Genomic DNA, 15,578 nt, shown 5'->3' with positions numbered 1-15,578 from the left:
GCAGCTTCAGTGGCTCAGCCGTTGCATTGCCTGTTGCATAAAAACGTGCCTTTTCACTGGTCCGCGTCATGTGAAGCGGCTTTCCAGAAATTGAAGACTATGCTGAAACAGGCCCCGTGCCTGGCTACTTATCGACCTGTCCAACATCTTGTTCTTGCCACAGACGCCTCTCAATACGGGGTCGGTGCAGTCCTTGCGCACTGTCTTTCTGATGGTCTTGCGCCTCCTTCACCAAGGGCACTGGGGTGTGTCTCGCACAAAATCTCTGGCGCGTCGTCATGTGTACTGGCCTGGCATTGACTCTGAAATAGCACACATGGTCGCTGCCTGCGGCCCTTGTGCGTCACAGGCCGCTGCCCCGAAGTAATTAGGCTGGGATAGTACAGCACTGCTTCCACCTGATGACCCCCCCCCCCCTTTTTAGGTACTTAGTGGCTCCTCGTAATTGACGCATACTCTAACTTTTCTTTCATTGTCCGTTGCACGTCGCCTACCACCGTGGCAACCACCAGTGCTCTCGCCTGCATTTTTTCTTTGGAAGGCCTCCCCTCTACTCTTGTTACTGATAATGGTCCGCAATTTGCTTCTTCCAAATTTGCGGTTTTTTGTGCTCATTATGGCGTTATGCATGTCATGGTCCCACCATTCCATCCACAATCCAACGGTGAGGCTGAACGACTGCTCAGCACATTTAAGGCTCAGATGTGGAAACTTCTGACTTCTTCTGCTGCTGATGATGCGCTTCTCCAGTTTCTGGCATCTTACCATTTCACCCCCATGGGCGACCACAGCCCGGCTGAGCTCTTACATGGCTGACAGCCCCGCACACTACTTCATCTATTGCGGCCTTCCGCCTCACGGCCGTGTGTGCCTTCACTTGGTCGGTTCACCGCTGCCGACCTCGTCTGGGTATGGGGATATTGCAGGCGGCCAAAATGGAGCTTGGGCCACATCTTAAGACACCGTGGCAGACGCCTGTATGGCATCCAGACAGACACGGGTGTTGCAGTGCGTCATTCGGACCACCTTCGGCCTCGTGTGCCAACAACACCTGTTCCGAATGCCGCTACACCACCTTTGGCTCTACCTGATGCTCGGGATCTTTGCATCTCTCAATACTCACAACGCAGCCCTCTCACCGTCATCGCAATGCCAGCACAAGAACGAACGCCACCAGGAGACGTGCCCATGCAGGAACCGGATGACCATCCTCTGTCAGAGCAAATCTACCGCCCCTGTCTCCTGTCATATCAACTGGACTTGCCGCAACGGGCAGATTGGTGCATGAGGCCCCAGCAGATTCGACCCCTACGTCTCCCGTCAGCTCGACCTGTTATCATCGGGGACACTTCCGTCCATACGGGAAGCCTCCTCCTCGAGACTTTACGGTGAGTCAAACAACGCCTATGGACGTTAGCCATGTCCAGGACACCTCCATCAAGATCAGTGCAACAATTTCAAAGGGGGGAAAAGTGTTGTGACTCGCCGATCATTCAAAGCGCTGCCGCGCAATTACGCGCGTCCTCTACGTGCGGCGCTGTCTGCCAGCCATGCAGCAGCTGCGCCACCTAAGCGGCCAGCCGAGCAGCGGCCGCTAGACTGGGACTCAGTGCTCATTCGAATGCTAACGTGTACACATGTCTTGCTTGTCAACTTACTCTGTGACTTATATGTGTTGTGTCGTTCTGAAATATATGTGTTAAACTTGACGTTATAACAGAAAATCCTCATGTCAGCATTGCCACATACAACCATTCATTTGTAATCACTATGACTTTACTCTGTCCCCGTATGAGCATTTATACAACAATAAGAGACATGAACATTTTACATTTTTATCCTAATTTGATTTCTGTCCATCTTAATACCAAAGGAATTTATAGCACAGCAGAATTTCAAGCATTTGTCCACAGAAAAATTTCTGTTCTATTAAGATGCTCTAAGTTCTCAGGATGTTTAAAAATGTCCTTTATTCTTGCAAGAGATAAACAACACACCTGGAGAAAATTACTTGTTGACATGTGGGCCTTTCTACTCAGTCGTGCATAATTATTCTTTGTGGATTTCTCTATAATTAGTCCTCTGTCTGTGATGCTATTGTCAAGAAAAGCACTTACAACTGTATCCTAGATCTACAACTCATTTCAAGGTCTTACTGGCATTGGAGAAGATTAGTGATTCTATGGACTGTGAACAGCGCAAAAAGTGAAGTGGAGTCCTATTATTCCTCATGGCTATGGTATTATGTTACAGTATAGCCAGTGGCATTGATAAACAGATGCATGACATGTACACTGAACAACATTCACAATGCCATACTTAATCTAAAAAAAAAATGTTATACAGGTTGTCAGTGACTTACAGACATAATATAATCTCATATACAGACATAATATATGTACAGACATAATATAATTTCATCAAGGTCAAGAAATTATGATAGGCCTCATACGGCTTGTACACCTGATATTGAGGAGTAGGTGTTGTAATGAGCAGAAGATGATACCAAAATAAGTGTGCAAAGAATGGGAGCTGCTGAAGGGATAACTCATAACATAGTCAATTGTGCGTGAGCAGTTACTCTATTCATATCAATTACAGTCTGTGAAAGGTCTCATATCATAAGACCAACATGCAAGATTGTAGATCTGTGCACTGCATTATATTTTCAGATGGGATGTCATACAATAAATTACCAGAAGAAATTTGCAGAGAAAAATTCAAATCCTCAAGTGATCATGTAAGCAGGGCCTCAGTTTATTAACATAGAGGGAAGACATCAGGATCACTTTATTATTTATGTGTGAGCAGAACTTCTAAGTAACAGGCTCATAGGGTCATATATTTTATCAGATAAACTGACTATTAGCATCATGCACTTTACTAGGTAAATTAAAAAGTTCTGTTGATCACCAGTTTCAGTCTGACAAATTAGGCATGTGCATCATCACATTTTCTGGGGCTCATATGACAGGTTTTATACAAATGCACACACATACTTATTGAGAGATCGATTGAGTGATGAGGGGTAGTAGCATGGTCTCCCCAATCCCTTGACCATAATCCCTTAGATTTCTGCCTACAGGGACATTTAAAAGCATAAGTGAATTTCATCTCCAACTGCAAATGGCAGCTCCAATGTTTGCCAGGTGTGTCTGCATGGGTTCATTATTCTTTGAGAAGAAAGGCTGAAGGATGTCTGAAATTGAAATGGTGACCACAATGAACATGTCCCATAGTGCCAATGGACAGACGGATACTATAGGAAAGAATGGTTTGTATTTCAAGTATGTGCTTCCAGGCATATGTTCGCAGGACTTTTTTTTTCTAGTTTTGAGTGTCACTATTTCATGTAGGAATATGGATGCTCTTTTTAAACAGCCTGTGTATATTCAGAATGAGTTTTTGTTGTGGACAACTAATGCTGAAAGAACTGAATGGTTATGTACTGTTCTTCACACAAACCAACATTTATGGACCTGCAGTTCACAATCAAGAAGTTGGAAGAAAATACTTCTAGGCAATTCTTAAGTAAAATGATCATGTTGTAAAGATTACACTAAATTGCTCCACATAAATGAAGTATATTGATCAAAAAATGCTTGAAGAGTTTCAGTAATTAAAAAACTTAAAGAGGGCCGTAACTGTGGAAACATTGTAGTTCCCCTGGACTTGTCCAGCAGAGCTACTTGATAAATTCCTTATGTATATCCACTGCACACTTTCAACAGGGAAAGAATCTCTCTAGTATGACTGTGTGTTCATTTCAGTGTGAGGCTGTGAGACCGCACGTTCCAGACACAGGCAATTTCCAGGGGTTGTTTCTATAATCAAACAAGTTTTGACATTAATTATTAATGAAACAATTGATCAAACCCCAGAGAGGAATTTTTGTCTGGTGTGCAGACAAAGTTTCTATGCACCAAAAACGCACTGTACATATGTATGTATATTAAAATAACCTCAATTCACCACTCAGGTGTTAACTGCAATTTCTCATAATTTGTTACTTTCAGTATTAGAATGAGCGAAGGATCCATCCATCACATAGCTCATGTATTGAGACGTTGGCAGGCAAATAAATGACACTGAAAAATCTGCAGGTCTTTGTGGCTGTTGTCATCTATATAAATAAAAATCAGTCACCACGTGTGTGAAGGATCATCACCTGAGAATGGCTTGGCCGATCTGCGGAAAAGTTAGAAATTAACATCAATTGCCGCATATATGAAATCTCATCAATTAATAATGGCTTGACAGATTTGGTTGATTTTTCTCTTTGTTGTGTTGATAATTGTCAGGACAAGGTTTGTACCAAAGAAAATTTTTGGAAAATCCACTGAAAAGTCAGAAATAAAAATCAGTTGTGAAAGATCATCACTTGATGATTTTTTTTTCCAAAGTTATGGATCATTATGGTATTCTTCATAAAAAAAGAAAATAAAGAAATTGCATTCGGTTTGATAGTTCTGCTGTCACATGTTTTCATAACAAAAGATTTAGTTTCACAGTTTTATATATATAAAATATAAATACATAAATGTAATATATAAAGGGTAAGCAATATTACCAAAAATCATGAAAAGCTCTTGACCAAATTACTTCCAGTCTTTACATGACACTCTAATGAACATTCAGACTGACGTATGCTATATATTTTTGTAATATGTATATGTTCTAAATAGACAGATGTCAGCATTATTGTAGAAATGACATCACATAACACCTTAATCTGCTGTTTAATTTATTCTATCTTGTGCAACAAATTCTGATCAAAGATCATTACCCAACACAGATATTTGCTAACAGCAAGAGTTACCTACATACATAAAAAACACAATGTCCAAATATTATACTTATAAATGATTTTTGTCATGCAGAGATAGATGTTAAGACCTGCCCAGATAGCCAATAGTGTTAACATACTGCTTTGGTAATTTGGGGAAGTGAATTTGCCTCAGCTACAAACTGCCTCATGGACTATGAAAACAGCTGAAGAGCCGGCCAGCCTGAATCTGATTTTTAGATTGTTTTACAAAATAGTTAGGTCAAGACTGGCCTAGTACCCATGTGCTGCCACAGGTCCATGCTACACAATCATTTAGAAATTGTTGTCTCACTTGAACATGAGATTTAATCTAGACACAGACAAATGGTTCAAACAAATTCCATCAGGAAGAAAGTCCCATCCAGCTACCAGCTGTCACTAACATTCCGAAAATCCATGTAACAATGTCTATCCAATTGAGAAATGGGAAAAGCAAGGAAGAGGAGGAGGAAGAAGAAGAAGAAGAAGAAGAAGAAGATTCATTGGTAGCTTTATGGATGTATATACATAAGTCTCGCTATTAACAAAAATCTCTGCTGGACAATGGTCTTTGAGCAAAACCAATCAGATCATAAAGAATAAATGAAACAATGTCTTAAGGAGTTATATGAAGTCATTTCTACATTTTTTCAGATCTCTGGAACGCAATCAACAAATAATTTTAAAGATATTCCAATACAGTTTTCTTGATTTCTTCTGCTACCATTATTATATGAGCAGATTGGCATGACCTGTGCTTTCTTTCTTTCTATCAAATACTGGGTGCCATTTTTTGTTCAAGGAATTTATCTTATATTACAGATAAAATGAGAGCTAACTGAGCAGCAGATTCTGCATAGAGCTATTAGATCCCCATTGGACTTTGTTTAATTTTAGGAACTTTGCTGTTTCTTAATGTCACTGACACTACAAAATGTATCATTAAATTCAGCAGTGGTGCTGAAACTGTACTGGGGCAGTACTCCCGCATCTTCTTTTATAAAGGCACATTTGTAAAAAGAGCTCAGTACTTCTTCTTTGCTTTACTTCCCTCAATTTTAGCCCCTGTGTCATCCATGAATGTTCAAACATTAGTTTTGGTGCACTGATAGCATTTGCATTATGACCTGAACTCTTTGTATTTGTGAGAGGTCTTTCAATAAGATTATGATGTGGTAGTTGTTGGAGGCTTGGCGCTTTGCCCTTTTGGCAGCCAGATGTGCATTATCTATCATTTCTCAATATGTAGCACCATAGCTTAATTTCTAAAATTTTAAGTGCCAGAACAGAACACACCTCTTCAATCATACAACAACCCCCTCCCCCCCCCCCCCCCCCCCCCAAACATAAAAATCAAAAGTTTCAATTTCTGAAAACTTGTGATAATACTTACAATGAGGAACCTTTGTCAAAATACTGTTCTGAATCAGGTTTTTAAAACATAATGTCTTATAATGAAAACAACAAAACCACAAAATTTAGTATAAACAACTAGTCAAATGCTACCATCTGTTCCCCATAGCAGTGGCACTTTGCTTCATAGTTCTGCTCAAAAAATACTGGAACAAGTTGGTATTCTTCATGACTATAATACCATGTTTTCAACTGCAACCAGCCACAATGTTCAAACAGTTGCACTGCAGGTACTATTAGATAATGCTTTCAATATGCTCTTAGATTTAACCCAATAATATCACTGCTATCCTTTTAGGTTTTTTTCAGCTTTCCGTACCTAGTATTGTGAGAGATTCATTGCTTTTAGGATTGCTTTAAGCTCTGGAACTTTAATTTAAATGCTTTCACATTTTAATAGTTTCATCTAAGGGGCTTGGGAATGGAAAAGGCATTTCTTTGGGTCTTACACCAATACTTTGGTGTTTCCTACACCTATCACCATCTGGATTAGATGGAGAGCTATCTAGTCTGAACAACACTTCTGTACATCCCAGTCACAGCCAGCTACCTAGAGAGCAGCCTTGGATGTGTAATGCACCCTTGAAATTTAGGGTGACTATATAGGTCTCAGTTCCATGTGCAAAGTCTAGGAAGTTTCAGCCTAGTTCATAAAAGAACCTTCAGAATCTCTTGTTGAAGCCATCCACTCAACTCAGAACCAGAGGCTTTATCTGTTTTGGGATAAGATGCAGCTTGTGAACTTTGTTGAAATTCTGTGCACGCAAGTGTTGTTCTCAGCTTTCTCTGCAAGTTGTAAGAATGAGCCAAGCAGCCGGGATAACAGGCATCTTTCATTCCAACGTATCCCACAACCTTCACTTGGCTGCACCTCAGTCTCTCAATGGCTACCATAACATCATCTTCAACATATTGAATGAAGGATCCAGACATTTACATTGAGGTAGACAGTGATCCTCCCCATCACTTACTGCCATTGCCACAGGTTGAATTGTTGGTGGTTAAAAGTCCTCTATCCTTTTGTGGTTGCCTCCACCTGAAACTGGACATAGCAACCAGTCCACCAGATGAAATGTGCCTTAGTTTCAGTCTCAGTGAAAGACAGTGATGCTTGTTGATTAGGGGAATGGGTGTAATACCCCAAGTTCTCCACTTTGGAAAACAAGGGGAATGTTCCCTTGAGGAAGAAGGTTGAAGAATTATGAACATATGAATGGCATAGGAAGTCATCGCTGATTTATTTAGATGAGAATTGTTATTACAACTATACCTTTGATCCTGTAATCCTCCTGATCTGTCTCCTAGTCACTACTGCACACTCACCTCCATCTCTATGGACATGCCTCTGACGTCACTTCATTAATCCACATTCACACTCTTCTCTCTATGATCTCTTACCTCACCCCGTCTCTCTCTCTCTCTCTCTTTTTTTCTCCCCCCCCCCACCCCAACCCCCCCCCCTCTCTCCCTCTCTCTCTCTCTCTCTCTCTCTCTCTCTCTTTCTCGCTCTTTATTTTACATTTCAGTTGTTAATGTTAACTGGTGAGTATTCATATGTGTCACTATTAGTTAATACATGCAAGATATTTCTGCCCATTTGGTAAAATCTAAAAGTGCATGGCCTGATGTAAAGCCCCTATTTTACAATGCATCTAAGGTGTACACCTATGCAGCAGCACCCCAACTGTACATGTGTGGAGTTGCACACTGGTTAATGTTGCCCAATTACACTATTCATGTAAGATAGGCTTTGTGTGAATCCATGCATGTGCACTAGATGGCAATGTCATGCAAATCTGGAAGGGAACTGTCTGATTTCTTGTGAGGTCATTCATTCAGATTAAAAATTTCTGAGAGCTCAGGGTTTGGATTTATTAAGTAATTGTTTTTATTTTTGTTATTATTATTTATTAAGTAATTGTTGTTCCTTTATGTAACTATCATGGAATAATCTTACTACTGTTCTGAATTATGGGCTGAACTATTCATTTTATGTTATGACACTGGGTAACACAAGAATATGTTTACCTAAATCTAAGTTTATAAAGTATTTTGCATATGGAGCATGCAGATGTTTTTGGAGCTATTGCTCTGTTGGTGCCTGTATTCCTTAGGATTAGGGTATAGTAATGACACAGAGTGATATGTCTTTGGATTCAGACCTGGTTGGGAAAAAGAGATGAAGGCAGTGGCACATATTTCCTGTTAATGAAGGGATTGAAGACTAAAGATCTGAAGAATTTCATTACTTCATGAGAGTGGATGTGAGTTATTTCAACAAACTGCTGTCAAAGATAAAAGAAGGAATTTGCTCAAGTGACTGAGTAATGTAAGAGTTAAGACATAAATAGTGGCTATAATTAATAAACCTAGGATAGTATTTCTACAACAGTTCAATTCCCAAAGTGGTATATTATTCTGCTTGTAGAGTATTCAGAAGCACTAATTTGAAGTATATCAGACACTGTTACTTTTGAAACTGAACTGTTGTAGAAATACTGCCCAAGGTTTATTAATTATAGCCATTATTTATGTCTATACCACAGTGAATAAAGTTCCATACTAAGAGATCTTACAAAAATCAAACTTCCCATAGTGGCATTTTTAGCATCATTCACATGCTTTCACCAGCTTACCTTATTGTAATAAGTAACTTCTTATGAGGAAAAATATGTGTCCCGCTTTGTGAGAGTACGTGAATACTAGTTGCTCCAAAAATTGCAACTGTCTGGAGTCATCCTGCAGAATTCATGGTATTTTTCTTGTTGAGAGACCTCACAAGAAACCACAGCCATACTATGTTTCATATTTATGACACTGTATGTGCACACCCAGTAATTTCTTTTCTCTTTCAGTTTTTTAAGCTATAAAAAGTCATAAGCCACACTAACATCCTCTTCAGAACAGCTCAAAACTGCAAGTGAAAGTTGAAAACTATTTGGAGGCAAGTGACAAAGGTGGATACTGAAGCTGTGGAGCAGCAAGATAGAACTAATAATAGTAAAGCAGTGTTGCCAAAGAATCATCTGGGTCAGTGAGTAATGATGACCAATCCTTATGTGCCAAAGGGAAAAAAAGCTCTGTATTGCAGTATCACGGTCCCCTCCAGATGATTGAAATGACATCACCTGTTACTGTCAAGTTACAGCTCCCGAGTCAACCCACAGTAATTCATATGAGTTGAATTAGGCCGCATAAGGGTAATACTGGAAAGTTCCTCCTTTGTTGGCAGGACCTATGAAAGGAGGGAGGCAAAAGTCAAAGAAAAAGGGAAAACGAGATATGTGAGGCAGGGAAAACTAAATAATTCATAGCAAGCAAGACTCAGCATTATTCACTTAGACCTCAAGCAAAGATAAACAACTAACAGTACACAACACTTGCAGTGAGTTCAGAAAAGGAAGCAAAAACAAAGCAGGAAGTTTCATCTCGCTAAGCCTGCTGTGCTGTTGTAGGATGGTAGAAACCATAAAGACACATCCCATATCAGCTGGTGTCATGTTCTCAAGACAAACAGTCATAATTATGTCAGACCATCAGTGGACCTTGAGAGTGTATTGTAACATTTGAGCAAACTGCATTTCAGGATAGATAATCAGACAGGGTTCAGTGGTACACAGAGGGAATACTAGCTATTATGGTCAGTATTTGCACAGTTGCAGACTCAGTTGCATTGATCCACAGAGTTAATCCTACAAATTAGATGGAAAAGGGGATGGGTGAATACAGGTGGTCGAATTTTGAAGATTGCTGATCCACTCACAGCTCATCATGCCTCACCGGTCCCTGCTGGGCACAATAGCTATGCCGCACATCGACACAGCAAGCATTGAGGGAAGACTGGACTTACTACACACAGCAGTAGCACATTCCACTGTCTCTGTATCAGCAATGTGTCATCATGCCAGTCATTCCCAGTGCCTGATGCTAGCCACCACCTCTGCTGGTAAATTACAAGGATATGAAAATTCACCTTGAGGGTCATCCAGCAATTGTAATAAGTTATTACTGAAATAAAGGCTTTGTAATTACTGTCAGGAGTCAACTGCCATCCACACCCTCCATCCACACCCTCCCTTCTTCAAGCAGAGAACCTGCAACTGTGATCGTCACATGATTCTGCCCCTTTTACAAAGCCAAAACACAGGTGGAACCGTCAACTAAGTTGTCCCAACAAGTTGTCAGCTACAGGGCACTGTTTGTTCAAGACTCATGCAGTAGAAACTGAATGTACTAGGACTTTATCACAGACTTCAAAATACTGGGACAGTGTCATTAGAGAGGCCATCAAAATTTACACCAAGGGCAATCTAATCAGCCAGGACTGCAGCTATTGTAATGTTGGGAACCAGCAATGAGTTTAATTAAGAAGACATTCAGCAAACACAATAGTCTGGCAGTTTGAGTGGATGGAATGACTACACTTACACTACCACAAATGCCAACTCCATCATGCCTGTAGCCACCACCTTTGTGGGGAGGAAATATAAGACTGCCATGTGCCAGCCCCTGCCACCATGAGCTCTGTTCAGCTGCACACCTGATGCTGACAACAAGTCTGATCACCTAAATATTGTGCTCATTGGACACTATTAACTGGAAGCACACCAGAGGACAGTTCAGTCAGCAAAAATGTTACTTGTGATAATTGATATCTTTCCAGATCACTTTTAAGAGAAACATCCATTTCAGGGCATATGTAATTTAACAAAACTAGACACATACATACTTGTGACTTCATCTATTCTTATTAACCATGTCCTATATATACTTGTTCTTGGATTGACTGTATACTGAACATTGCATGTGTTGTCACTTGTGGTAATTTACATTCTCGTTGAGCGTTTATTTGTTGTAAAAGCAATATTGTGAAGACATTATACAATTGTTTCTTAACTATTAATTACTACAGTTCCTTACAAACTGATATTTTCCTAAGGGAAACATACCATCATGTTTTGAATGTGGCCTTCTGCCATGATATATGGGAAATACTAATGCTTTTGACATGTTGAGGTCTGGTGAAGACAGGGAGAGAAAATAAGTCTCAGTAAAGCAACCATCAAAGGCAGGATGAGATACAGGAATAATTTTCACCAGGCATACTGTAAAGTTCACAATTTACTCCTTCGCTGCTTCTGACTACCCCCTATTTTTTGAGCTGTTGATTTTGGATTTTGTGTAACTTTTTCTTCCATTTTGTAGTTGTACACTTACTTTTTAGTTTTCCTTTGTTTCCTTTAGGCTTTTCTTTTGATGACAGCAACTTGAAAAGTTTTGAAAAGTAGGAACTCAAATGTACAATACATGACAATTGATTGTCATATAGTGGAGGCACAAACCAGTGAACAGGTACATAAATTAGGATTTGGATATTGTTGAAGATACTTTGAGCTTATGTTTGTTATTGAGGGACACGGACGCACATCTTTCATCGTACCCTAAAGCAATGCATATCCTTCCCAACCATTCTAAACTGCACTTTGCTGTCTGCCCAGTCTGTGAGATACACTTGTTCAGAAATAGCCTGTTGGCTTCTGTCTCACATTTTTCAGGCAAACTTTGTTGGACAATTTTTCTGATGTTTCGCCAGAATGAATGGCTAGCATTTGCTTACAGGCAGATCTACCATCAGACTAAATTTGGCAATGGTATGGTATGCACAGGAGTGAGGTAGACAAAGCACCGTGAGTTGGGCAACAGTACAATGCAGCCACTTATTCTGAAATCTGCCTCTCATACCCACAGGGCAAGGTGGTCAAGCATAATGCGAGCTCCTTACCAGTGCATACAGACAGTCTATTTGCTTTTGTTTTCATTTCAGCAAGTTCATGAACTACACGGTGCTCCATGGATCAATAAGAATGTTAATTTTGTCTCGGACGCATTTCCTTTTTCTTCCCATGGTCATATAACATGGCAGTGCACTCTTATCACTGAGGACTGTACACCTTCCAGGTTCAGTGATTGTGATGAAATCTTTATGCAAATGCCATTTACATTGCATACATATTTAAGAACAGATCTTATTTGTCAGTTGGCCATTTATTAATTTGTGTCAAATAAATATAATTATGACAAAAAGAAAGAAAGAAAGAAAGATAATACAAAGTGAGAATGTGTGGATATCACTGTTTACAAGTCAATTGTGCAGTGAGTTGGCTTTACTGTCACAGCCATGCACTATGTTCAGGGAAGAGGCTATGGTGACAGTAAGGTGGTGGGAATTGATAAATGGCATGTTTGTCATAAATGCATTTACCTGACACAAGTCAGTAAACAAACAACTAACAAATAAGGTCTCTTCACAAATTTCTAGGCACTGGCAATTAAGGTAAATGGCATTTGCACCATAAATTCTACTTGAACATTAATCTCAGAGCATACACACTCCTCAGTAAATGAAAACAAAATGAATGGACAGTGCCAAATTAACTTTTGTACTCATTGGTGAGACACTTGTGTTATGCTTGATGTTTGTGATATGTGGCTAAAACAATCAGACTTTGGAATACGTGTCTGCATGGTACTGTTGCTCACCTGACATTGCTTTGTCTGCGTCACTCTCATGCAACCACACCTAAATCTGGCCTAACACTAAATGTGAATGCCAGTGTACACTGGGTGCCACTCACTTGAGCTGGCTGTAACTGTCATTCTGCATTCATGGATTTCTGTGGTATGGCTCCCTCAATATCAATGGCTGTTTCAAGTTGTTGTTGTTGTGGTCTTCAGTCCTGAGACTGGTTTGATGCAGCTCTCCATGCTACCCTATCCTGTGCAAGCTTCTTCATCTCCCAGTACCTACTGCAACCTACATCCTTCTGAATCTGCTTCGTGTATTCATCTCTTGGTCTCCCCCTGCGATTTTTACCCTCCACACTGCCCTCCAACACTAAATTGGTGATCCCTTGATGCCTCAGAACATGTCCTACCAACCAATCCCTTCTTCTGGTCACGTTGTGCCACAAACTTCTCTTCTCCCCAATCCTATTCAATACTTCCTCCTTACCTATATCGAGACCCTCCATCCTCCCCCCACAAAGCAAAACAATTTATGAATCATAAATGTGGATAATGTCACATCAACAAAAACTGCAATCCTGCAATCCCCGTGGATCCAATCTCTACCAGTCCCCATCTTCACCCACTAACACTCCTGTACCCAGAGTCCTCCTCCCTCCTCCTTCATCCCTCTCCCTTCATATTAAATCAGTGTTTTACATATCTCAGTCGCTCACTTAGGTCTATAGATTGATGGACCCTCATCCCTGTGCTTTCATTTGTTGACTTCTTCTCTCCTTTTACTGTGCAGTTTCCAGCCCCAACAGCTCCAATATCCCCTCAGCAGCCAAGTCATATCTTCTGAACCTTTGTGAGCAAGTCTCATTTACATGCCTGTTGCTGACTTCTCTACTATTCAGTGAATTGTTACCTTTACTCCTAAATTATTTACATTACCATAAAAAATCGGGTATACTTCGGAACTTGTCTCTCTGTTGTGCTTCCTTCACATCCTTTGTGGATTAGATCCATTTCTTCTGCTTCGCATGTTCCAAATTACCTTTCTTGGTGAGATATAATATGAGGCTACTTAATGTGACAGGATCAACAAAAGATTAGCCTACAGCTATTTTCTGCTGAATCATAAATGACTGAGATGAGCTGCTTCCCATTAAGTAACTGACTTTCCCTATCAAAAAGCCAAATACCTCTTTTATGTATTGTTACTTTCGTTATTCATTTATGGAGAAAAATGTTAATTTACAAACCTATATCGGTCATTATGTTTTTAGTGTAGAAAGATAGTATATACATTCTTCTGATAAACAAAATACTTATTTAGTGTAAGCCACTGATAATTTTTTTAAACAATTCTATACTCCAGAATGAGATTTTCACTCTGCAGTGGAGTGTGCGCTGATATGAAACTTCCTGGCAGATTAAAACTGTGTGCCCGACCAAGACTCGAACTCGGGACCTTTGCCTTTCGCGGGCAAGTGCTCTACCATCTGAGCTACCGAAGCACGACTCACACCCGGTACTCACAGCTTTACTTCTGCCAGTACCTCGTCTCCTACCTTCCAAGCTTTACAGAAGCTCTCCTGCGAACCAGGAGAGCTTCTGTAAAGTTTGGAAGGTAGGAGACGAGGTAGTGGCAGAAGTAAAGCTGTGAGTACCGGGCGTGAGTCATGCTTTGGTAGCTCAGGTGGTAGAGCACTTTCCTGCGAAAGGCAAAGGTCCCGAGTTCGAGTCTCGGTTGGGCACACAGTTTTAATCTGCCAGGAAGTTTCAATTCTATACTGTTCAGTGAAAATTTGGAAATATATTCTGGATTTACCCAGTACATTGCTATTATTAAAAAAAGAGTTTTACAGAACCTCTTGAATTTGTTTTTTGTTCCAACAATTTCACGTCGTAGTTCTGCACTTGCAATTTTTTCTTCTTCTAACAAATTTTCAAAATGTTCCTTGATATTAATAACATTTGCATCGACTTCATCTTCTAGTTGTGTTACAATGCTTTCATGTTCCTGTACTCGGTCCTGAGTTTCCTTGAGTAGCTGTAATGCAAGACATGTTTATCAGTCACTTAATAGTAAATTGATTTTAAAATAACTTATAAAAAGAAAATTTCCTTTCAGTTTCAAATAAGAAAAGTGAAAGAAAAAGATATATTCTAATGAAACTAATCCAGTGGGTTATTTCCTATAAAATGTCAAAATTCTAATACAATTCTCGCTAAATTCTGTCTTTAACCTGTGAAACCCACCTCACACTTTTCTCACTTGGCATGCTGAGAGCCAAGGATCAAGGCATTTGTTAGATACAGTGATTCTCAGTTTCCAAAAATCATTTGACTAACTACCACATCTACACTTATTATCAAAAGTACAATCATGTGGGGCATGAAGTGAAATTTTTGACTAGAGTGAGGTATTTTTGGTGGAAAGGCAAGTTATCTTGGATGGAGAGTCATCAACATATGTAGAAGTAACTTTGGATGTGCCCCAGGGAACTGTGTTGGCATACTAGGTGTTATGTTAATTTTCTATTTTAATGATCTTTCAGGCAACATTAACTTTATCAGTAGCAACAGGTGGGAGAGTCATCAGGGGATGGGGTACTTTATGCCCACCTTATGCAAGTATTAAATCTAATCATGAAATTTACATTTCCAAATTTTAAAGAAAATGTTTATTGTTTTCAATGAATAGTTCTACCAGATATTTTCACATTTTGAATCTTTCTTACAAATCAGTATTTCTTTAAAAAGTATGTTGTTAATGAAAGTCGACAACAGTTAACAAAATTTGAACAGTATTTTTTTATTTTTATGCAGTGGTTCCTGAAGAGGG

At 39.8% G+C, this 15,578-nt stretch overlaps 1 protein-coding gene across 1 annotated transcript in view; it reads right to left on the bottom strand.

Annotated features, from left to right (window-relative positions):
* Positions 1–15,578, bottom strand: part of LOC124776140 (cilia- and flagella-associated protein 57-like) — a 115,092-nt gene that overhangs the window by 76,435 nt on the left and 23,079 nt on the right. The window contains exon 3 of the mRNA XM_047250977.1: positions 14,602–14,783. Coding sequence (XP_047106933.1) covers positions 14,602–14,783 — 182 coding nt within the window. The remainder of the gene's footprint in view (positions 1–14,601; positions 14,784–15,578) is intronic.

Source organism: Schistocerca piceifrons, chromosome 2 (genome assembly GCF_021461385.2).
Source record: "Schistocerca piceifrons isolate TAMUIC-IGC-003096 chromosome 2, iqSchPice1.1, whole genome shotgun sequence".
NCBI classification, from domain to species: domain Eukaryota; kingdom Metazoa; phylum Arthropoda; class Insecta; order Orthoptera; family Acrididae; genus Schistocerca; species Schistocerca piceifrons.
The sequence above is the reverse complement of the archived record's forward strand: the minus strand, read 5'-3'. Positions and strand labels throughout refer to the sequence as shown.